General features: G+C 42.3%; 4 protein-coding genes across 9 annotated transcripts in view; 2 read left to right on the top strand and 2 right to left on the bottom strand.

Annotated features, from left to right (window-relative positions):
• Positions 1-2,013, top strand: part of LOC111566537 (carboxypeptidase O-like) — an 8,228-nt gene extending 6,215 nt beyond the window's left edge. The window contains exons 8-9 of the mRNA XM_023267186.3: positions 664-748; positions 844-2,013. Of these exons, the coding sequence (XP_023122954.1) occupies positions 664-748; positions 844-1,109 (351 nt within the window). The 3' untranslated portion in view covers positions 1,110-2,013. The remainder of the gene's footprint in view (positions 1-663; positions 749-843) is intronic.
• On the bottom strand, positions 1,910-3,390 carry nudt15 (nudix (nucleoside diphosphate linked moiety X)-type motif 15). Its single transcript, XM_023267187.3, has 3 exons — positions 3,132-3,390; positions 2,336-2,532; positions 1,910-2,226 (listed from the first exon to the last, which is right to left on the bottom strand). Exons 1-3 carry the CDS (start codon positions 3,284-3,286, stop codon positions 2,111-2,113), a joined length of 468 nt encoding a protein of 155 aa, XP_023122955.2. The 5' UTR covers positions 3,287-3,390; the 3' UTR covers positions 1,910-2,110.
• On the top strand, positions 2,371-14,870 carry trim25l (tripartite motif containing 25, like). Of its 3 annotated transcripts, none has more exons than XM_055008540.1 (17): positions 2,371-2,507; positions 5,584-6,212; positions 6,960-7,055; positions 7,180-7,413; positions 8,813-8,972; positions 9,055-9,087; positions 9,175-9,213; positions 9,306-9,350; positions 9,446-9,499; positions 9,584-9,631; positions 9,740-9,802; positions 10,706-10,879; positions 10,981-11,094; positions 12,022-12,057; positions 12,172-12,240; positions 12,375-12,440; positions 13,887-14,870. In XM_055008540.1, the coding sequence occupies exons 2-17, from the start codon at positions 5,595-5,597 to the stop codon at positions 14,459-14,461; spliced, it is 2,424 nt and encodes an 807-aa protein (XP_054864515.1). In that variant the 5' UTR covers positions 2,371-2,507; positions 5,584-5,594; the 3' UTR covers positions 14,462-14,870. The 3 variants fall into 3 exon arrangements, with proteins under 3 accessions (XP_054864515.1, XP_054864514.1, XP_054864516.1); XM_055008539.1 differs by having other exon boundaries at positions 9,584-9,643; XM_055008541.1 differs by lacking the exon at positions 9,584-9,631.
• The window catches only part of trak2 (trafficking protein, kinesin binding 2), an 18,713-nt gene continuing 7,136 nt past the window's right edge, over positions 14,867-26,443 (bottom strand). For all 4 annotated transcript variants that reach the window (XM_023267164.3, XM_023267165.3, XM_023267167.3 and 1 more), the window contains 11 exons: positions 25,594-25,809; positions 25,430-25,508; positions 25,228-25,358; positions 25,072-25,146; positions 23,967-24,104; positions 23,763-23,842; positions 23,374-23,514; positions 22,986-23,284; positions 21,027-21,530; positions 20,839-20,938; positions 14,867-17,537 (listed from right to left, as the gene is read on the bottom strand). In XM_023267164.3, the coding sequence (XP_023122932.2) occupies positions 16,745-17,537; positions 20,839-20,938; positions 21,027-21,530; positions 22,986-23,284; positions 23,374-23,514; positions 23,763-23,842; positions 23,967-24,104; positions 25,072-25,146; positions 25,228-25,358; positions 25,430-25,508; positions 25,594-25,809 (2,556 nt within the window). In that variant the 3' untranslated portion in view covers positions 14,867-16,744. The remainder of the gene's footprint in view (positions 17,538-20,838; positions 20,939-21,026; positions 21,531-22,985; positions 23,285-23,373; positions 23,515-23,762; positions 23,843-23,966; positions 24,105-25,071; positions 25,147-25,227; positions 25,359-25,429; positions 25,509-25,593; positions 25,810-26,443) is intronic.

Below are 26,443 nucleotides of genomic sequence, written 5' to 3'. Positions count from 1 at the left end.
CGTCTAAGAGCAGTCGGTCATCATCTGCCAAGACAGAGCAAAGCACAACAGGAGGAAGCTGTGAAACCCTGATAGTGGAAAATGATGGCTAGTCTGTTGTTAGGAGGGAGGCTGGTAAGGGTAATAACCCACTGGAGACGTCTTCCAGACAGAATTATGCAAAACAGGATTATGTCAGTGAGTTTCTCTGGCGCTAGCAGGACAGCAGAGAGAGACCAGCTCGCTGTCCTCAGCAACTCCAGCAGCACCGTCATTCTTCAGGTTGGCAGCATGCAGTCACATCGGGCTTTCAATGTGAAACTCAAATAAATGAACCTGGCCCAGGATTACTTGATGAACACTGAATCTCTAAACTTTATGCAAAAACCTGTGAGTGGTTCTGCTCTGCTCTTGGTCACCAAGATTTCTGATTTATGTGAGATCGAATTACTCCATTCTATTCCATCCAACTGCATTAGCCAATAAATTGTCAGCAGATTTTTGTAAATGTCAGCATCGGTCTTAATTGGGCTATATCCAAAATAATTTTCAATAGAAATTCAAATGACAAAAGGGAAATGTTCAAGGGAATCACACACAGTTCTGTCCTCAGGTTGGTGTTTCTGGAAGTACCCTGTCAATGAATTGTGATTATATGACTCAAACCTAAGTGTGGTTCCTCAGATGGAGGTGGGTTTGGGAGCAGCAGAGGCCATTCGGAAGATCCATGGGATGGAGTACATTGTAGGAACGTCTCCGGCTGTATTATGTAGGTGTACACATCTCTGTTGATCACAGACGACTGTAGCAAATTCAGATTTTATTAGCTGGAACAAAAATTAAACCGATAAACTCTTCCTCCAGACGCCAACTCTGGTTCTTCCAGAGACTGGGCTCGGATGCAGGGGATCCCGTTATCGTACACCTTCGAGCTGAGAGATAACGGTACATTCGGCTTCGAGCTCCCTGAAGATCAGATCAAGCCGACCTGTGAGGAGGCCTACAGCGGGGCCCTGCACATCATCACCTACACCCACGATAAGACCTTCAACGGAGCTGTGGTCACCGCTGCTGCCACCCTTTGGACCGTGCTGTTAGCAGTGGGTGTCACCGGAGCCAACCTGATTTGAGGTGGACCTGCTCTTCTCTCAGGCATCCTGCTATAAATGACAATTCTGTTTAGTTCTTTAACTTAACCCTCCTGTTGTCCTCATTTACAGGCACCAAAAAAATACTGTTTCCTTGTCTGAAAAAAAATTCAGCAAAAAAATTCCCCAAATCTCTGAAAATCTGCAAAACCTTCAGGAAGAAAATTCCAAAAATTCCTTCAAAGTTTCCCTTGAAAGTTTTATTTTAAAAAATCCCCCAAATTTGGCAAGAAAATTCTTGTATTTTCAAAAAAGAGTAAAAATCTTCCAAAATTAATCCTAAAAATATCTAAAGTACATATATATCAGTAAAACTTGTAATATTTTCTTTAAGAATATTCACAAAAAAATCTAACCAAAATCCAGTGAAATTTGCTGGATTTTGGTTGATTTTTTTGTGAATATTCTTAAACTTTTTTTTTTAACATTTTTTTTTCCCCACCAAAAAATGTTCAAAAACTTCCCTAAAATGTAGAAAATGTGGACGTCAAAAGTTTCACTGTGAGAATGTATTTTTTTCCACATCTTCAAACTTTAAAACGGGTCAATCTGACCTGCAGGACTACACGAGGGTTAAAGATAATATGGAAATGTATCTGTTGAACAAATAATAACTCATCCGACAAACTATTTTAGGTGAAACGTGTATTTAAATGTACTGAAATGTTTATTTCTGTAAAGAAAGCTCCATAAATGTAATATTATAACCAGTAATTTATCTTTGAATATCATGCTATATGCATTATATTTTTATTGTGTCTTTTAAACATAACTGAAGTCAGTACATTTATCAAATCTGCATTTATTTGTTGATTTTCAAGTCTGGAAAAAAAATCCCAGCTGACAATCTTCAATTCCCAAAATAAAAAAAAGAATGCATTATGTACACCGTTTGTAATGTTATTACAGAGGTTGAGTTTTGAAAAGGTGTTTGTGTTAATCCTTTTGGGTAAGGATTAGAGTTTCCAGTGTTACAGGGAGTGTCAGAGTTGACTTTGTGTGTTCCTGAACGGCTGGAAGCCTTGTTGTCTCAGAACGGCCAGCGGCAGAAACAGCTGCTGCTCTGGAGGTAACTCATCCCAGCGTGTCCACGTCCAGCCTGCAAGAGGAGAGCACAGGACCACACATTCTGTCTTATCTGCTGCTCAGGTGGGTGGACGGGCTCTTCCCCCTTGTTCCTGAAAAAACACCCGTTCCACTTCACGTACCCTCGTTCTTCTCTGGTTCCAGGTTCTCTGGCTCCCCTGACTGCTCCCTGTCCAGTTCCCCCTGCATGAATATAGTGATGTAGTGGTACTGCTCCTCCAACCGGATGGCGTTCACCACTGACGCGTAGCGGATGTTCACCAAACACACCCCGGCTTCCTCCAGCACCTCTCTGTGAGCGCATTCCTCCCACGTCTCCCTTTCAGTGACATAAAATCAGTGTCATATCCAGTGGAAAGGCCTCCAGGTCTGCTTCTCTTTACATATCATCAGGGCAGCTCATTTGCTCTGTATATTAAGGAACTTAACAAACACAGCTTTTAAATAGGATTGTTATTATCCTTTTGCACATTTCAAGCACTTCTTTACATTACATTCTATGCAAACTTGTATAGGACTAATTTTAAGTGGCTCATTTCTCCACACTGGAAATATTTCTATTACTTTATGTCCCTCCTTCTTACCAAGTCAGATTCCTTGTTTGTGAAAACCTACTTGGCAATAAAACCTCGTGATTCTGATTATTATATTTCTACTGCCCCCTAGCTGAAACTCTATTTCGAGATAATCTTGATTCCTGGCCTTTCTCCCGTACACCAAACTCCATTCAAAAATACAGCAAATTGGTGTTAACGCACACTTATTACCAGAAACTTGTAAGAATACAGATTGAGAACATTTCTGGGGATTTTCTGAACATATCGGCATCGGCAGAAGAACAGTGTCCGTACATACATTCATAGCTTCACACCGCCAGTAAACAGATTTGTGAATGGAGGCTGCTGGTTGAAGACCTACCCGAACTCCAGATGACCGCCGGGAAGCTGGTACGTCCCTCTGCCCACCGCACTCCTCCGTTTACCGAGGAGGACGCAGCCTGGGTGGGCCGAGTCTGTCACCAGCACCCCGACACCGACCCCGACCCCTGGACGTTTAACGGCGCTGTTTGACATCGTTATGAAGTTAAAATCGGCTCTTAAATGAAGCTAGGTTAGCTAAACCGGGCTAACGAACCCGCGGTGTGGCGAAGCTGTCGGAGCGAGACAAGAGGACTCACTTCCTGTATTTCCGTGTTCGTCTAAAGGTCGTTTGAAAAAGCAGACGCTTCCTGTTTGTACTTTTTGGTCTAATTATGCCTTGTTTTGCCCATTTCAAACAGATAAGCAACAGTTTAAATGTACATAAATCATTATTTATCTCCATCCATTCATTTTTTTTGACTTGACAGGACCACCGATGAGTTCTCTTGAGAGTAAAACACTCTTTGGCAACTGTTGGTAGTTTTCTTGAAGTCAAAACTACTATGGAATTTAACTACCAACACGTAACTTCAACTACTAACAGAACTGGAGTGTAACACTGCCACCCAGTGACTCATCTACTAGTTATGGATGGTGTCAAGTTAACCCAAAATTATTCCTGTCTGTGCCAACTTTTGATTTGTAGTGAATTTTTATGAGAACTAAGTGCCATTTGGTCAGAAATGACATAAACAAGTGACAAAAGACATTGTGTTAGAGATGTTAACAATAAATATTCACTATTTCACAGTAATAATGCCATATCTAAATTTATTGGTCACTATACACTTCACCTTAAGGAGTAAATGCCTGCAGTTCTGTGTTTCATGTACATATTACCATATCTTCTGTTCATTACAGTGGTGTATTGTGAGCAGTATGCAAGAAGTAAATTATCCCATTAAAAGCTATAAAAATCTGGCAGTAAATGTGCCACAAAAAAACTTCAGAAATACAGAGTTCTTTAACATTCAAAAATAGTAAACAAAACAGAGCAAAAAAAAAAAACCCACCTGAAAACAACAACAAATATATGCAAAGTAATTATATAATGTTTTTTTTTAAAAAAATAGGGTTATTTTACATTTCAACGTTGTTTAAAAAAAAAAAAAAAAAACTAGATAACGTTCGGCAAAATTCAGATGCTTGAGGCTGAAATGTTAAAAAATTCTTTACTATTTTTCAATCCTTTATATATGTGTGTGTGTGTGTGTGTGTGTGTGTGTGTGTGTGTGTGTGTGTGTGTGTGTGTGTGTATATATATATACACACACAAATATAATTTTTTTCACTTTAAATAACTGCAGATATTTGTAAAGTGGTGGTTTGGGCTCCTTTTTAAATACAATAACATCAGTGTAATTTTACCGTCAAGCATAATAAAAGAATTACCATTCATACAAAATGCATTTTTTTTTAATGTGGATGTTTTCTGTATTATTTTTTTCTTCTGTGATTTTTACTAGTTATTATCTGTAATTGAACCAAACTGGGAAAACTTATGACGTAATAGTAAATTGTACAAAAGACCACCTCCAAAAGACGTTCACCTACAGGGTTTTTTTTCCACCCGTTTTTGATCGACTAGACGGAAATGAGAGTTTTATTTCATTTTTCAAAGCTGGTCCTTCTCTCTCAGCTAGCTGTCACAGTCAGTTGCATAAAGGGAAACGTTTTAACAAAAATAATGTCTTGTTTTTCCAGTTTTTACATTAATGAACCGTGTTTTCCTGTAGCACTAAATTCAGGCTGTGTCGCTACTATACTCGTAATCTTATTCCTTTTACAGGTTCAGTGATGTTTTAGTTTCATCTTGTGGCAGTTTTTTTTATTAGGTTTTGTCTCTGTGTATTTATTGTCAGCAGTTTTACCAAAGAGGTCTTTTTCCCTCTAAAAATCTCACATGGTTTCAGTTTAATTAGCTTTGCATCAAATTTCCTGTGACCCTGTTGGAGGCCTGACTGCTGACCTGGAGGTCACTAACTAAACTATCTAAACAGTATTTAACAGTAAAATGTTGTGATGCATTAGTATGAATAATCCCATAATGTCATGTAAAGTACATTTTCCTCCAGTTCTTCTGCACGTTCACATAAGTAGGATTTTAAATGCACAGCTATTGCTATTTATAGTGGAGTATATTTACATTGTTATATCAGTAAAGAACCTGAATACTTCTTTCGCCCTTGTTTTGATGAAATGATAAATAAATGGTCCACTCCCACCTTTACTCTCGTGGCATTAAGCAGTTTTCCACCGACACCTGTTTTCCTCGCTCGACCTGCCTGGTGGCTCTGACTCCTCCCAGCTGTCTTCTGCCTGTTCTCACCTGAGAGACTAGATTTTCCTCCAGACTACTCTACATCTCTGGATCTTTCTTTCCTACTCCTCTGCTTCTGTAAATCTCTGATTGTGTTCTCCAATCTGTCTACCTTCTTCTTGTTTCTTAGTGATCGACACCATGAGTTCGAAGCTGTGGACGGAGGAGCAGTTTAACTGTCCGGTGTGTCTGGATCTCCCCAATGATCCCGTCACCATCCCCTGCGGTCACAGCTACTGCATGGCCTGCATCAAGGATTACTGGAGCAAGGATGACCCCAAAGGGATCTACAGCTGCCCTCAGTGCCGCCAGACCTTCTGCCCCAAGCCCACCCTGTCCAGGAACACCATGCTGGCTGAAGCTGTGGAGCAACTCCGCAAAGGAGTCCCTAAATCTGAGGTGCGGGAGTCGATGAGAAGCGCCCGCGGGGTCGCCAGATCCAAAGCAAAGCTGTCGTCCTCAGCTGTGCCGTGTGACATGTGCAAAGGAGAACAGCAGGCGGCGGTGAAGAGCTGCCTGACGTGTATGAGCTCCTTCTGTGAAGCCCACCTGAAGCCCCACAAGACCAAGAAGGCCCTGAAGGAGCACGAGCTCATTGCGCCCACAGGGAATCTGGCTGACAAGATCTGCACCCAGCACAAGTACCTGCAGGAGTTCTTCTGTCGCCAGTGCAAGATGTTCGTCTGCTGGCTGTGCACCAGCAACCAGCATAAAGGTCACGAGTGTGTGTCCACCAAGGCTGAGCGGCTGGAGAGACAGGTAGGGATGGACGCCACCGTTTTCTGTTCTGTGTACAAGTAGAATAAAACTATCTACATTACAAACACCCAAATAATGGAGAAGAAATTCACTCACGCCTGTAAAGCACAGTGAGTGATCATGTGTCTTTTCCAGTGTGTTCATCTAGTCACAGGCCTGCAGCTGACCGGGATTAATGAGCCAATTACTACTTCAATTACCAGATTTATTGTTTGTTTTGTTACAAGTGAAAAAATCCTATGCAGGCTGATATCTTCAAGATTGCTTTAATTAGCTTCTTAATACAAACACACAAACTCTTCCATAGTGAATGTATCAGTTTTAGCCATCTGGTGAACTCTTCCTGATGACGTGAAAACACACACAACAAAGGCATCAGAGCACTAAAGAGTATCAATGCTTGGCTGGTTTAGTTAAACATTTATAACAGATCCTAAAAGGGAGCATATTTCTGTTTGTTTCCATAGAGCATCTTAAATTGGAAAGGTTCTACAGTTAGAAATCAATATTCTGTCTCTTCATATCAGTCCTCCTGTGAGCTGTCTATTGCTGTCTGATGGGTTTGTGTCTAAGGAGTCGTCCTCTTTCCTTTTGTCAGTGCCAGAGGCTCCATCCAGGCTGAAGACATTCCTAACTACATTCCTGTCCATTCATAACGCTCCACCCTCTCAGGTGTCGCCCACACGGCTGCTTCCTCGTGCATGTGTTTGTCTGTTCAGCTGTTTTTGCTGTCATGTGTCTGTGCAGAAAGTGCTGTCGGAGATGCAGGCAGAGAACCAGCAGAAGCTGAAGGACAGAGGGCAGGAGCTGAAAGACATGAAGAAGATGATAGAGGTGGTGAAGGTCGGTCAAAATGAAATCCACACTTCCTTTAAGCACTGATTCACGTCACCATTATAACAGACAGTGGTTCTTACTGAGCGTACTGGTATTTGATGGTCTGAAGTCTGTTTCCCTGCCTGCACAGCGCTCTGCAGACCGAGTGCATGATGATGGAGAGCAGGTTCTGTCAGAGCTTCGGCGCTCAGTGGAGCGTCTGCAGGAGCTGCTGGAGGAGGTTCTGGATCAGGCCAGTCTGGAGAAGCTGGGTCAGGCCCAGGAGGTGGTCGACAACCTAGAGGCTGAGATCAAGGAGCTGAAGAGGAGGGACGCTGAGATGAAGGACCTGGTGCGCTGTGAAGACCACATCCACTACCTGCAGGTAGATTAGACTATGAAGGTCAATGATGGGTTACAGTGGAGCATAAAATATCATAAATATCTCATGTTATATGTCAACTCTTTTATTATATTTCATCAGCATTCATTCTTTCTTTCTTTCCTGTTTGACTCTCTGAACCCCAAAACCCCCCAGCAGGGTTTAAAAGCATCTTATCTTCAAAAATCACCAAAATTACACCATTTATATTCCAGAAGCTGTAAAAACAAACCAACTAAATTGTCAGTTTATCAACTTTCTAATGGTCTTTGAGCTAACTGTCTGTGATATGTCAGAAAAAATAACCAAATCGAAGCTGCGGTTGTAATATTTGATCAAAATCTCATTCAAAATTTTACAAAATAAGAAGCAGTTTGCACCAGATTGTGTGAATGCATGACTCAAGTGTGACTAACAGTGAGGTAACAAATCATCCAGGGCCTTTAGGGCTGAACTGCAAGCTATATTTTTACACAGAGTAGAGAGGAGACGACTAGAGAAGTATGGAAACGAGATAAAAAATTTCTCTAGTAGTAGTAAATAGTAGTAGTTTGTTGAGTCACAGTTTATCCCAGTATTGGTAAAATCTGTGGAAAATAAGTTATCAATGAAATGTAACTTTCCTTTTTTTTCCCTTTTTTAAGATTTATGCATTATTACTGTCATGGCTAACAAGCTAAGATGCTAAAAGTAAAAACACACTGAGAAATGAATAGTAAAATGGCATACAAGCTTCTATCTATATCTATCCATCCATCCATCCATCCACATTTTAACAGCTTTTACATACTAACATTACAGGACTATATTGTGGTTTTTATTTTACAGCCAACATTAGAGTAGTTTGTGTGCTTTGCATTGACCTTGGACATCTCTTTTGTTTCCAGAACAGTGTATAAAACTGTTAATATGCATAGAATATTTATATTCACAAGCAATCAAACACAACATGAGCTGCCCTTTGGGACTCGGGGTGTACACTACTGGAAATTAAAGACTCCTACCAATAAAAGCATTTCTTAAAAGATGTTGTTTTATTTTACATTGTTAACATGTCTGTATGTTGTTTTTTAGAATTCATAAGTAAGAAGCAACCAATCATGTCAACCTGCAGAATTGGCTTAATTACTCCAGTATTGCAACTAGTAAGTGAGCTGGAGTGCTGCGCTGCAGCGATTGAGGTGGGATGAGATGGGGTGACCAAGGAATACCTTCCCATTCTCGATGAAAAAGTTATATCAAAGGTATTTTAGGGGCCGGAAGGGATGATTTTCATGGAAAAGCTTCTAAATATGTAACTTTAATCAATGGCTGTAGAGAGACTTTGAAGTCCTAGTTGAAGGTGCTGTTGTAGGTTATATATTTCCTCTACAGGTCGAGCTAACTGCCATATTTTCCTCAGACATGTGAGTCCATGTGCAGCCCACTGGAGTCTGGAGACCTTCCCACTGTGCAGGTCAACCCTGACGCTTCTTTTGAACCTGTGCGAGACGCCATCTTGGACCTGAGGGAGAAAGTGGAAGATCTGTGCAACCAGGAGCTTGGCAAGATCACCAAACAAGGTCCGTCACAAGAGACTCATCTTGTATACTTTCCGTCTTTTTACGCATGAAATTCCTTAATATTTGGTCTGTTCTCTTCCAGTCAACGACACAACGCTGTTCACTTTGGGAGACGGTAAGTTCCAAACATTGTTCTTTTCAGCATAACAAAGCTGAAGTTGTGCCTTTTAACCAAATAACAGCATCTTCTCATCTTTTGTAGCCAACCGGAGCGGAGGACTTAAAGTGGGGATTTTTAAATGTAAGTTTTGTCGTCTTTTAAAATCTAAACATATTGTAGAATTACACTTTCCTCCATCCTGAAATCAAGACACTGATTTCCTTTCTCTCTAGTGTTTTCTGGTCTGGGTCCCCGCAACACAAACAGCCGCTCAGCAGGTATGTTCATTGTTTTTCTGTCCATCTAAACATGATTACACATTCTCACCTTGTCATCTGTTGTAAATGTGTGTACAATTTTTAATTTTCCACAGCCTCTACTCCCAGTATCTCAGTTGGAGGGCGCAGCACTGACAGACGAGGACTCGGTACTGTGCACTGACATTTGTTACGCTGCATGTGACAGTATTTGAAGTAATTCAAACACATGACAACTACATTCTCTTGTTCAGGCGTCGGTCTCAGAAGTCAAGACGTGAGGAGCAGAGACACACCACGAGGTGAGATTTTCTGTGTGTGTTGCTTTAAAAGGAATCCCATTTATTGTCAGGACATATGAAGTAGTTGAAATGTGCATGTTTTATGAATGTGTCTCTTCCTTGTTGCAGACAGAGGAAACACGAACTCACCCAGACAGCGGGACAGACAGAGGAGAGACGACAGAGAGTCGGGTAAGTAAGCTGTTATTCCCTACTGCAACATTTTGTTCTGCTTGAAAGGCAGTTTCCCCTGTTTCTTTCTCATGTTTTATTCAAGGGACAACAGCCTGAGAGAATTACTCTGCATATGAATTATCTCAGTTTGTCCTTAAACTCAGCTGCATTTGTACTGAACTCATTGGATCCACAGTGTTAACTCAGGCAGTGGGATCTCTAGTTCAGCCTTCACTTACTTTTACAAACCACATATTTTCATCTGATCCTGCTCCACATTTAGTGCTAACCGACAGATGTTAGCATGCTAACATCTCAAACTAAACTGACAGACCAGATGAACTTCATACGAGCTAAACCTCAGCTCTGTGTTGGGTGTACCCCAAGGTTCTGATTGATCTGAATTGATCCAATATTTGTTGAGGCCATTAATCAGTTAACCCCTAATGAATATAAATATGAATATAAAATCATTGAGTACTGTTTAAAAAAGAAAAAAGCAGCTTAAGGTCATGTTTTGCTGCCTCACTTGTCTGTGCTTGGTTTTATCTCTACTGTATTTATTACTTTTACATTGTCTTCTATACAATGCGTTTACGTAACCGCTCTGTTCTAGAAAAATAATGTTCATGGACTTTACTTGCTTAACTTCATTTCAAAGTGAATTATAACTAATTTAAATCAATATACTATCAGGTTCATAGCCATTTTTGCAAGATCAACATCTGTTCAATGTAACAGATACAAGTGAAGCATTATTTCTGTGCATTTTATAAACGTTACCATTTTTCAGGGAGTTAACAAGTACTGTAATATTATAATAAATGATAATCCTGTTGTAATTTCTTGGAAAAGCTGCAATATTACTTGGTAGATACAATAAACTGACGTGATTGTATTGCTTACATGTCGTCTAAACAGTGAGGGAGACCAACCCAAGACCGAGCCCCACTCCCAGCCGCAGAGAATCCCAGTCTCTGTGGAGCAGGTCCAGTCAGAACCAGGTTGCCCCAACTGTGGCTCCCAGTCCAGTCCCAGTGGCCCCAACTCCTGCCCCAATACCTGCACCTGCTCCTGCTCCTGCATCAACCTCAGGTATCTTCCAGGGTTGACATTTGCTGCCCCCGGCTGGCTAAACTTGCGTAGTGTCGCGCCTGTTGTACTTCATCTCTGTTTTCTCCTCCTGGTTTGTTCAGGTTTCAGTCGGATGGCATCGATCAGCAGCATCTTCCGCTCCCATCGCCGTGGTACCACCCCGGCGACTCCAGTTACCCCGACCAATAACACCCCGTCTGCAGGAGGAAGCCCATGTGAGTAATTCACTGACTGAGGTTTTCAAACAGTAGAAGAAGAACAACATTAAACCAGAAAAGGTTAAAAAAAAAAAAAAATGTTATGCCAAAAATTAGAGCATTTGAAATGAAACAGGTGAACTTAATACAGGGGAAGTTGATGAACTGGCAGCTAAAATGGAAGGTGAAGTGACTGTTTAAGTAAAGGCACTGTTAGTTTGAATGTTGGTACTGTATGAAGCTGAAGTAAGCAATAGTAGGAAGTGGTTCAAACAGAAGTGCTGAAAAAGATTCAGTTGAGCTTCAAGCGCTGAAAGTATTTCCAGTGTTAGCTGAAGTGTTGAAATAACTGAGCTGGTGGAGTCAGAGCAGTCAAAAAAGTTTGTTTTTCAAAAGAGTAAATCTAAAATGTTTTGGCATGTCAGTCAAGGAGAAAAATGTGAATACTGCACATTTCAAGCTAATGTTTAAGTGGTGAAAGCACTGTTGTTTGAAGAGTGAAGAGAAGAAAGCAGCTGAAATGGAAAGTCAGTTTTCAGCCGTTTCCATTTCCCACCAACTTATTCCTTTATCTTTTTTCTGTCTTTTTCTTTACTACCTCAAGTTTGCCAGAAATGCATTAATTCACACAGTGTTGTCTGTAAAATGCTGAACCTGTCAGAGATTGTTGACCCACTTTTGAGGCACTGCGGCTGGTAAACTTTCAGTGCAAGTCCATGAAAAGTTGAATGAGGCTTTCACAGCGACTCAGCAACCTGCAGGTCAACACATCTAGAGCTTGATTTAAAATTCAGTGGGTTTTTGCATCTACTGACACTCCTCTTCAGACTAATTTATCTCTTTGATCAACTTCAGTACAGGACATGAATGCTTGGATCAGCAACAAAAGTTGTAGACATTGTCGTATTCAATAGATTTAATGTTAGCGCTCTTCACATTCAACAGGGGGGATGTCTGCTCTGCCTGAAACACCAACGGAAGGTAAGATGACTGCTTTTATCTGTGTGAAATGGTCGTCTCATGGCACCATCAGTCCTCTTTCTTGAACACAAATAGGTATTTTAATAAAGCTACTGATGCTGTTTTCTACTTCAGTCAACCCCGGCCTCTTCTTGGACTTGCCCACCGCGGACACCATGAATCACACTCCTGCTTTCCCTGCATGTGAGTCAGTGTTTCCTTATTTACATATTGGGACAAGAAACAGGAATGAAAACATAAATTATGATGCATGCTCCAAAGAACAGAGAATCAGTTTTACATTTGCTCATTAACTGACAGATTGTTTGGTTTTCCAGTGAGAGAAATCAACATAGACAGCATCCAGGCCCCGGAGCCGAGCACCAGAGAGGAGTTCCTGCAGTGTGAGTCTGTGTTTTACTATATTTCAGTGCTCAGCACGATAAAAGACGATCATGTTTGCAGCGAGGATCAATGACAACAGTCTTCCAAAGAGCTGAAAACATGAAAAATACATCATTTATGTGCAGCAGGAAAAGGTGAATATTTTTTGACAAACCCTTCCTAGCTCAAGGTCCATCGGCACTTTTAAGACTCATCGTCAGCCAATGGGATTAGCTCAGTTGTCATGGATACGGGTCTGTTGCCGTGCTAGCTCGCTAGCTGTTAGGGTGTCATTCATGTCACTGTTATCTGCATGGAAGTTCACCTCAGTAATTGTACTTCAGAGTCTGGCTTTTTTCAAGTATGTGTAAGCACAGGATTTCTGCAGGGCATTGAAAAGCATCAATAGTCATTAAGTTGATTCTGCGAAAATTAAGGCCTTTAGTGGCATTAAAAAGCATTAAATTTGATTCTCAGTGGCATTAAAAATTCTTTCTGCAGTTTTCAAGAAAATGTTTCACAATAATAATATAATAATATATAATATTACACTGCGATTGGTCAGATATGTGCATTTGTGTAAACATGCCGAAGCATTGTGGTAATTGTTCTGGCTGGTTGGGTACAGTTGACAAAAACTGCATGTTTTTAACCCTTGTGTCGTCCTGCGGGTCAAATTAACCCGTTTTAAAGTTGGAAAATATGGAAAAAAATATTTTTTCACAGTGAAACTTCTCATGTCCACATTTTCAACGTTTTTGGGAAATTTTTGAACATTTTTTGGTGGAAAAAAAATGCTAAAAAAATGTTTCTTAAGAAGCATTCTTCTTAAGCGAATTTTGCTGGATTTTGGTTGATTTTTTTGTGAATGCTCTTAAAGAAAATATTGGAAGTTTTACTGATATATATGTAATCATTTTAGATATTTTTAGGAATTTTTTGGGATGATTTTTACTCATTTTTTGAAAATATTTACAAGAATTTTCTTGCCAAATTTGGGGGATTTTTTTTTTTTTCTTAAATAAAACTTTTAAGGGAAACTTTGAAGGAATTATTGGAATTTTCTTCCTGAAGGTTTTGCAAATTTTCAAAAATTTGGGGAATTTTTTTGCTGAATTTTTGCTGAACAGGAGGATTAAAGTGGCCGGCAGGCTGGACCAGGTGGAGGAGAGCTGGGAAATGGGGAAACAGCAAAAATGGCTAGAAAACGTGGATTTCAGAGAATGACTGCAGCCCGTGGGTGGTCAGGGGTGGTTTCTGGATTCAGAAACAGTGAAATGTAGGGACAGTTTTCATATTAAAAAAAAAATCATCTTTCACAAAAAAAACCCCAAACTCATGTAATTTGTTGAGTTCATGGTCGTGGCATTAAAATTTTAACAGTATAGCATTAAAAAGCATTAAATGTTACTGGCTGATTTCTGCAGAAACTCTGATGCAGTTTTCCATTAAATCTCTTTCTTTAGACTCTGTGAATTTGACCCTTGACCCCAACACAGCCCACAGGCGGCTGGCTCTGTCCGAGGGCAACACTAAAGCCACCCTGCAGGGGGCAGCGCAGCCTTACCCTGACGCCCCGCAGCGCTTCGACGGCTGGACCCAGGTGATGTGCCAGAGCCCGCTGTACGCCCAGCGCTGCTACTGGGAGGTGGAGTGGAGGGGCCGCGGGTCCTCGATGGGCGTCGCCTACGGGGCCCTGAGCAGGAAGGGCTCAGACGCCAGGTCGGGGCTCGGCTACAACGCCCAGTCCTGGACCCTGGAGCTGTCGGACACCTGCTGCTCGGCCATGCACGACAACCAGAAGAGGGACATAGCGGTCACCTACTCGCCCCGGCTGGGCATCTACCTGGACCTGTCTGCAGGAACGCTGGCGTTCTACAGCGTCGCAGACAACATGACGCACCTCCACAGCTTCTGCGCCAACTTCACCCAGCCGCTTTACGCCACCTTCGGGGTCGGGAGTGGAGTCGGCGTGGGTCTGGACTTTGCTCTCGGCCAGTTCAGCTCAAGTTCTGACAGCATCAAGATCTGTCCCATGTGAGGCTGCAGGCTGACGGATGATGTTGTCCGGACAGTTTTCATGCTGATCATTTGAAACTGTCGGGACACAGTGACTGAAAGTTTTTGTAAAGTCTGATTTCATACATTTAAATGCACTTACAGGAAGAAATTTGTGTTCTGAAAAAACAAACAAACATTGCATTTTTTGCATATGACTCTAGAAATGAAAATGTGTTTCATTTTTGACCCAGTCGTGAAATTTAGCAAAGATATTCATGATACCCAGAGGAAATATCCAAGTGGCTTTTAGTCGTTATAATTCACACTCAAATGTGAACTCTTCCCAGCCCTTATTCCCTTTTTTTCTCTCTGACATCTGGGTCAAACCTTTCTGCATCACTTCTTCCATCAAACCTGAGTCATAATAAACCACAGAGACACTGACTACATTTATATTGCTTTATTTTAAAAAAGAGGCAACTGAATAATAGCCATGACGGGAACAGGAATCTCAGAGGGGAGACATGAGGAAGTATATTTCAGTCAAAGAAAGACACAAACCTAAACAACTGGACAACTACAGCTAATCTACAGGTATGAACAGTCTGAATGTGTCTTCCTTGTCACAAACATACAAAACATTTAGCTGGAGCTCTTCAACCTTTTCAAAATGTTACCGCAAATTAGTCTGAAATCTGTCACAAACAGAGATGTGTAAGCCAGAATATTCCACTTCTTCCAAAATAAAAATAACACTTTTAGCTTGATTTGGATTCCCTTCATGTGAAAAGCAAAACAAAATGCTACATATATTAAAATCTCATGACAAAATGTTAGCCGACAGTGTTACAACAGGCACACGTTATGCTAAATTTTCCTCATCAATACGTTAGAATCTTATATCTGTTGTCAGTAAAATAAAGGTTAAATAGAAAAGTAAAAGTGCAGTTACTGAGTGTGAGGGTCTGCAGGGTGGATGGATGTTAGGAACAGCAGCACTGAAGGTTGAGGGGTCACAGGGGGTCAAGCACAAAGCTCTAATGTGTCTAATTTCATAAGGTTTAGTAATCGTTCAGATGCTTTCCTGTGGAGATGCTCCCACCTGCTGGTCAACGTGTGAACATCCGTGAGAGACATCCGAGACATTTTAAACACAGAAAACAACCACTTGTATCATATTCAGCATCAGTAATGTGTCAGTGGTTTTTCCCTCTTAACCTGAGCAGGCCTGAGACGAGCACGACGGCTGAAAACTGTACCAATTCTCTTTCAAAGGCCAAACGTTTTAACCCTTTTCAACCGAGCAGTGATCCTGAAATGAACAGAACCTCCAACCCCCACTGAGTGCAACTAATGTACAAACATGGCTTAACAGGAACTCAAATCAGAACAGTGCTGGCTTCTACTTAAGGCCTCATACCATTAAAAAAAAAACACCCAAAACACAAGGACCTGAAGGAAAAGGCAGACCCTTTTCTCTTTTGTTTGCCTGGTGCCCGATTTGGTTCTGGCCTCGCCTTCAGTCTGGCCCCACCCATCTGCAGACAGGTGCATGCTGGGACCTGTAGGCAAGGTTGCTTTTCATGCAGACGCTTGGCCACGGCACATGAACAGTCACCTGACATCCGTGCAACACTGGACTACTGTAAAATCATGATAGTATTAATTAATACTGGCGTGTTTAGAGGCATGGTCTGACTACGAGATTAGCCTGGCAGTATGCTGATAAGCCAGCGAGCGCTTAAAGCCTTCCAGCTAGTCCTCAAGTAATAAAAGCAAGTTGGATCACTTCTCTTCTGACTGTCAAGGCTGAGGCATATGTCCTTAAACCTCTCACTGGGCAATGCTGTTCTACTACTGACTAAAGCTTTTCTAACCCACTACAGAACAAGCCCTTGAAACATCAACACTCCGGATGCTCAGTCTCTCTCTTCACCATCTTCCTTTGTCTTCTAAACATGCACAGATCACACTGTCCCTCGCTTTCACACATCTCCTTCACTCTTTCTCTCTTCTGATCCACTTCCACAAACCCTCAAACACTTACTTGTCCTTTTTTCTTCCCCTACCTGAACATCCAGAGAACTATTTAATATGTGACTGAGAAGAGAATAACCCACTCAGAGGCAAGCTAAGGCCTTATTAACTAGCATCATGGCAGACATCTACACACAGGCACCGCAGCGTCGCTAAAAACAGTTCAGTTAAATTGTGCTTTAAAATGAAGTCATAAAAAGGAGGGATTGTTCTGGCCCTGACTCCTCTCTCCAAAGGCAGAAAGGAGGAGAGGTGGAGGGGAGGGTTCTGGACCTACTTCCTCCCCTCAGCGCTTGGCTGAACTCGACAGGGGGTTGGAGACGGAGGCAAGATGTCTGCGGCGTTCTTTAAGGTTCCCCCATGGAGGTGGGGGGAGAGCCAGGGAGGTGGGGTGAGGAGGAGGTGCAGGGTTACCGGCTGACTTTCCCGCTCGGACTCCGATCATGGCTGGGAGGCTCTGATTCCGCCTCAGGCCGTCCAATAGGCTTCCTCCGCCCGCTGACACAAAAGTGGCAGAATCCTGGCGAGGCACCGAAGCGTCAGACTCAGAACCGTGCAGCACCTTAGTGAACCCCAGCCGCCGCAGCCTCTCCACCAGGCCCACGTTACCCGGGTCTGGCCTGGCTCGGCCCGACTTGGTTGTCGAGACGAGGGCTGGGGTTTCCTGGGAGGGGCTGGGCAGGTCGGGATGGGGGGAGCGGCCCAGGTTCAACCCGTAAACGTCTTGGAGGAAAAGCTCTGCTGGCCGAGAGGCCAGGAAATTATCAGCCGAGTGCTGCCGGGGCTCCATAGGAACAGGAGAGGGAGCGGGGGAGTGTGAAGGGGAGTTAGGGGGGGTGCTGGGCAGAAGGTGGAAGAGGGGCTGCCGGGGGGCGGGTTTGGGGGATGCAGGGGGGGTGTCAGTGGAGACTTGTGCAGAAATGCCCCTCTCCAGGACCAGCTTGGCCAGACCGCTGGGAGGGGCAGGGGGCCGCCGAGGGGGGAAAGAGTCACCCAGACTGAGCCTGCAGGGAGTCACAGGGGTGCTGGGTCCCGTCCTCATGGAGCTGGGGGTGTTGGCCATCAGGGACGACTGAGAACTGTAAGATCAGAGAGATGAGTGTTACAAAGATAACGTTAGAGAAACAGATACACTGAACATGTGTGACTGGTGGCAGAACATTTCCACTGTAATCAATAAAACTGTTGACGTCAGGTATAAGTGGTGTGTATGTTCTGCTGCAGTAAAAATAGACCACATGCTTACTTATTAACTTTATCTCTTACAGTCTGTAAATTTTAACAAACTCATATTACACAAACTTGGTAAAAAGACAACCAAAGACACAACAATCCCAAAATAAAAGCCTGCTGTCTTTTAATCTGTCAGTCAGTTCTGCAGCATATTCAGTCTGCAAACGGTCCACTTATGTTCAATGTAGCCAAAGTGGAAGACATTATTAATTATTAAATTCCCACACTGAACACTTAATTGTCAAATGACAGCTTAGCAACCGTAACTAGGCATGGCAGGGCTGTGAAGTTTATTGATTTCCTCATGTTTAAATTGTGTACATAACTGAAAATGAAAAGTGTAATTCAAACCAATTGTTTTTAAAAGACACAACCTGTTACAGTACATTGCCAGAATTGGCATACCATGACAAGCATAGCAACAGTAACTAAGGAAGCAGGACTGAACAGTTAATGGCCTTCATGCTTCTATGTGACTTCTCTGTGGATCCTTCTGTTATCTCACTAACCACAATGTGTTTAAATGTGATGTGTAACCTTTGAAGGATGTTGTGATGTTGATCTGTTTGTCCTCAATTGACCTACTTTTGGGTGTGGGCGGGGCTACACACCGGTGCGCAATTTCCAATAAATGGCTGCAGCTCATTCACAAAAATCGTAGCATGCAGGCCAAAAGTAATGTGGGCTGAGTGTGATGTTTTTCCTCCGTTTTCCAGGCTACTGCAGCTCTTACACAAGGCATGGCTGCGCCAACAGGTTATGGGCCCAGTAAAGAGTTCGGGAGCCGATGGAATCGTTTATGTTTTGACGGAGAGGAAAAGCATTATGAACTGTGGGAAACAAAGTTCCTGGCACATTTGCGTCTGCTGGACCTGAAAGCTACCATCATCCTTGGTGCAGCCCCCGTTGCAGATGCAGACGGTGCTGAAGAAGACGCCAGGAAAAATGAAGAGGCGTACGCAGTTCTAATTCAGCTGTTGGATGACAAAAGTTTATCTCTTGTAATGAGAGACGCCGCCGATGATGGCAGGAAAGCGCTGCAGATCCCGCGCGATCATTACGCAGAGAAGAGGAAGCCGCGCGTAATCAGTTTGTACACGGGACAAGGTGAAGCAAGCGGTGGACGAGGAGGACCACGAGTTCGCATTCAAGGTGCAGCTGGACTTCCGGCATCAATAACTCATAAGATATACGTTGTAAAAACATAAACAATGCCTCTTTCCCATCGTTGTAAGCTAGACAATGTGCTACAAGGCCAGTTTAATCAAAAGTCGCTGTATTTCAAGCTGCAGAAATAACATTGATGTCTATGAGCTGTGCGACGAGTGAACAGGGACCGTCTGCAAAAAGCAAAACCGCTGCAACAGCGAAGAGACACAAATATTCAATTACTTAACTTTTATACACTGTAGTGTCCCCAAATTTACTGCAGCCATCAATTGTCTCCTGCTGGTCATACTACAACACTTGGTTTGATATTAAGTACAAAATTTGAATGTTAAATAATTTTTATTTGTAATAAAATTCATTAACTTCACTCTTATGTACTGTAGTGTCACCAAACTCGCTGCTGCCATCAGTTGTCTCCTGATTGTCATACTACAACTCTTGGTTTGACATTAAATAAAAAATCTGAATTTTAAGGATTTTTTGTAGTAAATAAAATTCAATCACTTTACTCTTAAACACTGCAGAAAAAATAAACTCCAACTATCAAAGGGTCCTACTGATCATACCTTCAGGTTTTTTCTTCCAAGTATTGTCCATACAGTCCTTAACTTAGAAAATATTATTAGCTGTTTAACATTATGGTTTAAATGAATCAGTTAACGCTGCAGCCTTGTAAGAAGGCGTCTTATTGTCTTTCTTCCCAATCGTCAGTACTTGAGGAGACAGTCTAAACAGTTTAGTTTGGTATATTGGTGTTATCTGATCCTCTCTTTGGTGAGGATTCCAAGTTCCATTACTATTCAGTATCATGTATTTGGACAAACAGGTACACTGTGGATCTAAAAATATAGCCCCACATACATCAAGAGAAGAGCCATCAAAGCTAATTTACTCATAATCCTTAAACTTCACACACAAGCTGCACACTAAATAGTGTACACAACTTCACATGGCAATAAACAACCCAAATAAAATAAAATTCAGTTACTTTTGGTTATTAATGTTCCACAATCTACCAAAAAAATGGATGAGCACTTTTATCTGTTACAACAAAAAATATTTGAGATATATAACAACAATTTCATTACTAATAAAAAAAATCCTTAAAATCATGAAAAATAGTTAAATATCAAACCAAGAGTTGTAGTTTGATCAACAGAAGCCAACTGATAGTTAGACAGAGTGTAATATTTATGCAGTACATAAGAGGGAAGTTATTGAATTTTCTTACTAATAAAATATTAAGAAAATAAGAAAAAAATTCCTTAAAATTCTGATTTTTTATTTAATGTCAAACCAAGTGTTGTAGTATGACAATCAGGAGCCAACTGACGGCTCCAGTGAATTTGATGACACTACAGTACATAAGAGTGAAGTTATTGAATTTTATTACCAATAAAAATTCCTCAAAATTTAGATTTTGTATTTAATATCAAACCAAGGGTTGTACTATGACATTCAGGAGACAACTGATGGCATCAATGAGTTTGGTGATGCTACAGTGTATAAAAGTTAAGTTATTGAATATTTGTGTAGTGCCTCTCTTCGCTGCTGCAGCGGTTTTGCTATTTGCAGACGGTCCCTGTTCACTCGCTGCACAGCCAGCTGCTCATAGACATCAATGTTTTCTATTTGGTGTATAAAGATGTGGTATTGTAAACGGAATTTGTATTGTATATGGATTTGATGCACTGTGATGTACCTTAGTCAATTAAGGAACAAGTGGGGATGTTGTGATGTTGATCTGTTTGTCATCAATTGACCTACTTTTGGGTGTGGGCGGGGCTACACACCTGTGCACAATTTTCAATAAATGGCTGCAGCTCATTCACAAAAATCGTAGCATGCAGGCTGAAAGTAATGTGGGCTGAGTGTGATGTTTTTCCTCCGTTTTACCGGCTACTGCAGCTCTTACACAAGGCATGGCTGCGTCAACAAAGGAGCTATTTTCTTCTTTATCCTGAGAACATGACTCACCTTGGGGTCACCTGTGTGATGTCACTGGGGTGCAGAATGCGACAGGTGGTGAAGGTGTAGGTGGAGAAGGTGGAGCTCTGACACTTGCCTGGGTTTTGGACTGAACACACAACAAATGGTGTTATGAGGAAACACTCAGACCGGCAGCACTGAGTCGTAACGTGTATTTATTTAAAGTGTTTATTCACCAGAGGAAGAAGCGGTTGCTGATGCCGAGGTGCTAACGAGACTCTGCGATTGGACCGTTGCTGTCGAGGCTCCTGGAATGGGCTGAGCTGGAGGGATGGGTTTATCTGCGACATGCGTTAGACAGACGTCTGATCTCACCGATGAGGAGGCGGCTGGTGATGCCGGCAGGGTGGAGGAGAGAGGGGGGACGGGGAGGGGTGACACCGAATGCTTCCTGTCCTTCCTCTCCTCTGGCGTAGACGAACAGCGCACGTTGAAGGTGATCCCTCCTTCCTCCTCTTCCTCATCCTCCTCTTCTTTACCCCTCTCTGCCGCCCCTTTCTCCAGGACGCCAGCCTCTCTGTGCTCTTCGTCCTCCTCGTCCTCCTCCATGTCAGACAGCCGGTACACCGCGTCCTGAGCCAGCGGGCGGAAACCTTTGGTCACCACGCCGGGATGCGGGTCCAGGATGGTGGCCAGGTGGGGTTTGGCCAGCTGCTGCCAGTGATGGAGGGTCAGTGAGCCTGAAGGCAAATATCACAACGTATTAGTCACACAATCAAGTGGCCATTTTTGAAAATTGTAAACAGCTACAACCAGCAAATTAAGAGTTGCGTTTGTTCCTTTGACTGTTTTTATAGCAGGTTAATAAGTGGGACCTGGACGGCAAACTCTGGCTGACATGGAATCACCTCAGCACCAGGAGTTGGTTGTTTTTTGGACTTTCCATTGGTAAGATACAAATTAACCTTTTAGCAATTTCTCTCGGTTTTAGTCCATCAAGCTTTATTGTGCAGAAGAATCCAGAAAGCTTTTACGAATGTTTGTGTGACTTAAACTAATCCAGAGTTTAAATGAGCAAATGAAATGAAGCACAAACTGTCTGTATAACATCACATCAGAGTACTAATGGGTCGCACAGTCTGGCTGCTCGGATGCTCAGTCTAGTAGAGATATTTACAAAATACAATGGTCCCTCGCCATATCGTGGTTCACTTTTTGCTGTCTCACTATCGCAGATTTTTCGCTATAATGTGGGATTTTGCAGTGTATCAGTAGTTTGACACATTTATTACTGTGGTGAGCTGCATTTATGCACTCTGCAACGGCCAGATGCTTTTATTTTGACACACATGGAGAGGAACATTAGAGCTTATGTGACAGGAAGTCATCAAACACACTTCACACTCTGACAACATAACACTTAACCAAACTAACTAGGCTGACTAAACCACAAAAACACTAATAACACTGTAACACTAACATAAACCACAATAATGACGTTTAAACCCCCAACATTCCAAACTCCCATGGTGCATTGCAGCACAACAGTTCAGGCTACATTATTTTAATTATTTTTGCAGTAAAATAAGAATTTTCTAGCCTAAAAAATTGATAACAATGTGAAAGTATATAAAAAATAATAATTAAACATATTAAAAGAATATTTAATTGAAATAAAATGCTTAGTGTACAGCGCTGGGCTCTGATTGGCTCAGCAACCGTAGCATCAGTCTCCTCTGTCTCTTGTGTGGAGCAGCATTCAGCATTGTCCATTTCATGTAGACGTCTGAACGCTGCATAGTGTTGCTTTGCGGTGTTGTGCGATGTGTGGGGAGGGTTTATAAAGCCTTAAAATATATATAAATGATAAAATAAATACAGTCGGACCAAAGAATTATGAATGCATGTCATTTTTCTGCCATTTTGGATGTTAGAGTAGAAAAGCCACTCTAACTGAGCCTCTGCAGTCTGAATATTTACTGGACCAGAGGAAGCCAGCCAGTCGCCAAGCAGCTCCAGGCTGGTAATGTGTCACCAACAATTTCGCCTCCATTAGAGCAGAGACTGATGAGAAGCTGCTGCTCCACATTCACAGCCTGCAAACTCTTTATGACAACGCTGGTTTCTTGGTTCACATTTAATCAGTTACACATCAAACTGCTGTCAGGAGTGCAATGAGTGGCTTCCGACTTTACCTTCCATGGGTTTGACAATCTGAAGCTTCTCAGGCAGGAAGGTCTTGAAAACGCTGGAGCTGAAGGAGAGCTCCGACAGGTTGGAGAAGGAGGAGAGAACGCTGGCCATCGGCGAGCTGCAGCCGCTCTCCTCGCCGTCCACCTCTGCCACCGACAGCGCCTGAAGCTTCTTCTCGCGCTCCGCCTGGAAGAACTGACGCTCAGACAGGAAGTTCTGCCGCCGTAGCGACAGGCGGTGGAGCGCTCTGGTGAGGTCATTTCCTCCTGGACAGCCCGGCTGACCCAGTCGCACCTCCTCCCTGCAAGCATGAACACAAGTTACGACCTGAAGTAGTCCAAAGTTGAGTTAAAATGCAAGGCGGGGAAGTTAATATTCTTTACAACTCACCCCTGAGCAGACTGGAAGGGCTGAGCAGTCATCACTAGCGAGCTCTGTCCAGAACCAGGGATAGGAGGAGTGGCCAGAGGCGTCCGCGATGCCGAGGCGTTGACAGAGCGGACTGTCTGGAAGACTCGCTTCTGGGAAATTCTGCAGTGGAATAAGGTCAAAAATCAGAGACAAGATCTAAAACCTGACAAGACAGAGTAGAACCAGAGACCATCAGAAGCAGCTACATGTAACGACCTGCTCAGACCGTGTGCAGAGATCAGAGTTTAACTGTTGTGATGCAGCCATTTGTCTCCCTGACACCACTGGTCGGCCTTATTAGCAGGAAAAGGTACACAAGCTAATCTTCATTTCCTCCAGATTCTGCAGTGAGATTTCTTGTCTCTAACCTTTGGTCCTGAAAGGCCGTCTCTTCCTCCACGCTCAGCTCCCTCCTCATGGTGCCCTCGATCTCTGCTGCCAGCGAGTCCTGCAGACACACACTTGATTAACAAAGCCTTGTTGCCTGATGGTCCCATTACTGCAGAGACATCAGGCTGTTGTTCTGCATGCTCTTGTGAATCTGCTGCATACAGCTTCAGGGTTTCTCTCACCATGGGGTAAAGGCCGTAGGAAAGGTGCCGTCGCATCCCAGCAGAGGGAGTGTTTTTACTGCGCAGCTCCTTGATCTCCTCCTGCGACTCGTGAAGCATCTCCACACACTCAACGTTCCTTTCTGCCAACTCATTCAGCTGCAGCAAACACACACACATACAAGCAACATTTTATTTTAATGACTGCGTTTCTGTTTGCAGTAACTAATTAGCAAAGGAAGGATTTTAACTGATATTTAAATTAAACTTGTATTCAGAGCATAAATGTAGAATTAAATTTTCCAATTGTAGTGTCTTGATTAAATAAAAAGCTCAGTATATTAATGGTGTTTACAAAATTAACATAATTACTAATTACAATATAAAGACAAACTGTTATTTTAACCACTGTGTAATTTAGGCACTTAAAGGTGTATTAAAATTGATGTGCTTAAATATTTTTAATAAGTATTTTTAACCCTCTGAACTCCAACAGGTTTAAAAGGCTAAATGAATAAATGATTAAAGAACTAAATTAATATATAAAGCGCCAAAATTAGAGCTCGAAACTGTAATAACAGAAAAAAATTGTTGCATTTTAAGCTTTTAGATGGTGCTCAAATGTCAATGTACCATTCTGTTAGAAAACTTGACCAATACTAAGCTCAAAATCGTGACATTTCATCAAAAAATCACTTTATTGTACATGTCTTTACTTGAAAATTTGTCAAAAATAAACCGTTTGCTCTGGATTTGGTAAAAAACACAAAAACAAATCTGGGACTTAACTGGACTAAACTGCTGGCTGTGTTTACACAGAGCAGAGTATAAATGTATGTAATAAATACATGTACAGTATGTAGTGTCACAGTTTTTCCACTATTAGTAATATTTATAGGTACTTGGAAATGGTTATTCATGTTGATTCTCCTTTTTTTCCATTTTCATGTAGAAATAATCAAGTAGATTCAACATTTGTTTTTTCTTGTTGATGATTTATGACAATACGAGCATCATTCTGCCCAGAAGCCATTTTTGAGGTCTCTCTATTTCTATACATGGTTGTTCTGTTTCCATAGAGATGCAGGTGCAGGTCTAACAGTCAGTTTTGTGTCTGTGACTCTACCTCTGCTGTGAGCTGCCTCTGAGCATCTTTGGAGGCCTGCAGGTGGATCCTCAGCTCCTCTTTCTCCAGAGCCAGCTGGAAAGAGACAACAACACGACGTGAGCTTCGATACGGCCTGCGTTTGTCAAACAGTCAGTAATCAGTGAGAGTATTTACCTCCTTCACTCTGTGTTGCAGCTCTACGATCTGTGAGAGCAGCTGAGCGATTTCCTCCTGGTGTCGCAGCAGCTCCTCGCTCTTCTGAGACAGCTGGTCTGTCAGAGACACCATCTGGCTGTTGGACTCACCTGAGGCAAGAGACACGGAGGTAAAATTCGATTCCCGACCTGTAAATGTTCTTTTTAAGTGTCTGACTTACGTAGCTCCTTGACACAGTCGCTCACGAGCTGCTGCTCCTTCTCCTCGTAGGTGATGGTGTCTCTCTTCAGCTGACACGCCTGGAGTGGACAAAGACATTAAACACCACCCAGAAAGGTACGTCTTCAGTGATTACCCTCATTCTCCTCCCTGAGAACCTCGTACCTCCGACCTCAGCGACAGGTTCTCCTCCTCCAGTTCCTGCAGCTTGTTGTGCAGCGACTCCAGCTGGCTGAGAGCGGCGGCGGCGGTTCCCCCCGGCGGCTGAGGCTGCCGCTGAGGGGTGGACACGCTGGAGTCGGTCTCGCTCTCCTCCGAGGCGCTGGCCACCATCCGCAGCAGCTCATCCTTCTTACTGAGCTCATGCTGCAGCTGGTGAACCTGAACGGTGGGGAAGGTTTGAGGGAAATGATCATAAAACATGTTAAAGTCACCTTTACTGGAAAATTCCATCTTCCATTCCAAAAATGTCCCGTTTTGGACAAGTCTAACTCAACAAACAAGCACAGGTTGTAGCTCTGCAGCTAAAATATTTTACTTTATTTCAGTTTCGCTGCTATTTCGAAAAAAGTTACTTTTAAACATATAAATGAGGCTTTTAATTTGGTAGATCATCCTTTTCTTAAAGTATGACAAGCAGTATTTGCTTATTAGATACAAAATGGTGTACTACAAGGATCTATTTAAGGGCCCATAGTTTTTAAATTCACTCTCATTGCGTTGTTCAATGATATGCAGATGATACTGTTGTATAGATTTAATACTTTTAAAGAAGACTAAGCAGAAAATATATATATTAGAAAGACATAGTCTTCTGACCTCGACAACAATATTAATACTTGACATGCAATTCTGGACTTGAATCTGGAATTTCTTTCAGGTCTCGTATTAAGATTAAATGCAGCTTTCAGTATATGACATTATTTGTTTTACTTTGACTAAGTGAGAAAACACATTGTCTCACAGCTTTATCTCCTATTTTAGAAGATTCCAGTTAACAAAACATGTTATTTCT

This window comes from Amphiprion ocellaris, chromosome 24 (genome assembly GCF_022539595.1).
Source record: "Amphiprion ocellaris isolate individual 3 ecotype Okinawa chromosome 24, ASM2253959v1, whole genome shotgun sequence".
In the NCBI taxonomy this organism is placed as follows: Eukaryota; Metazoa; Chordata; class Actinopteri; family Pomacentridae; genus Amphiprion; species Amphiprion ocellaris.
Note: the sequence above shows the minus strand (reverse complement) of the source record. Positions and strands in the feature narration are given on the sequence as shown.

Bases quoted from the DNA above. Each gene is read 5' to 3' on its own strand.
- nudt15 (XM_023267187.3), bottom strand. From the start codon at position 3,286: ATGTCAAACAGCGCCGTTAAACGTCCAGGGGTCGGGGTCGGTGTCGGG. The intron at 2,533-3,131 runs GTAGGTCTTCAA...TGTCACTGAAAG, and splicing joins GGCGGTCATCTGGAGTTCGG to GGAGACGTGGGAGGAATGCG. The intron at 2,227-2,335 runs GTACGTGAAGTG...CTCCTCTTGCAG, and splicing joins GGAACCAGAGAAGAACGAGG to GCTGGACGTGGACACGCTGG.
- trim25l (XM_055008539.1), top strand. From the start codon at position 5,595: ATGAGTTCGAAGCTGTGGACGGAGGAGCAGTTTAACTGTCCGGTGTGT. The intron at 9,644-9,739 runs GTGTGTGTTGCT...TCCTTGTTGCAG, and splicing joins ACCACGAGGTGAGATTTTCT to ACAGAGGAAACACGAACTCA. The intron at 10,880-10,980 runs GTATCTTCCAGG...TGGTTTGTTCAG, and splicing joins TGCTCCTGCATCAACCTCAG to GTTTCAGTCGGATGGCATCG.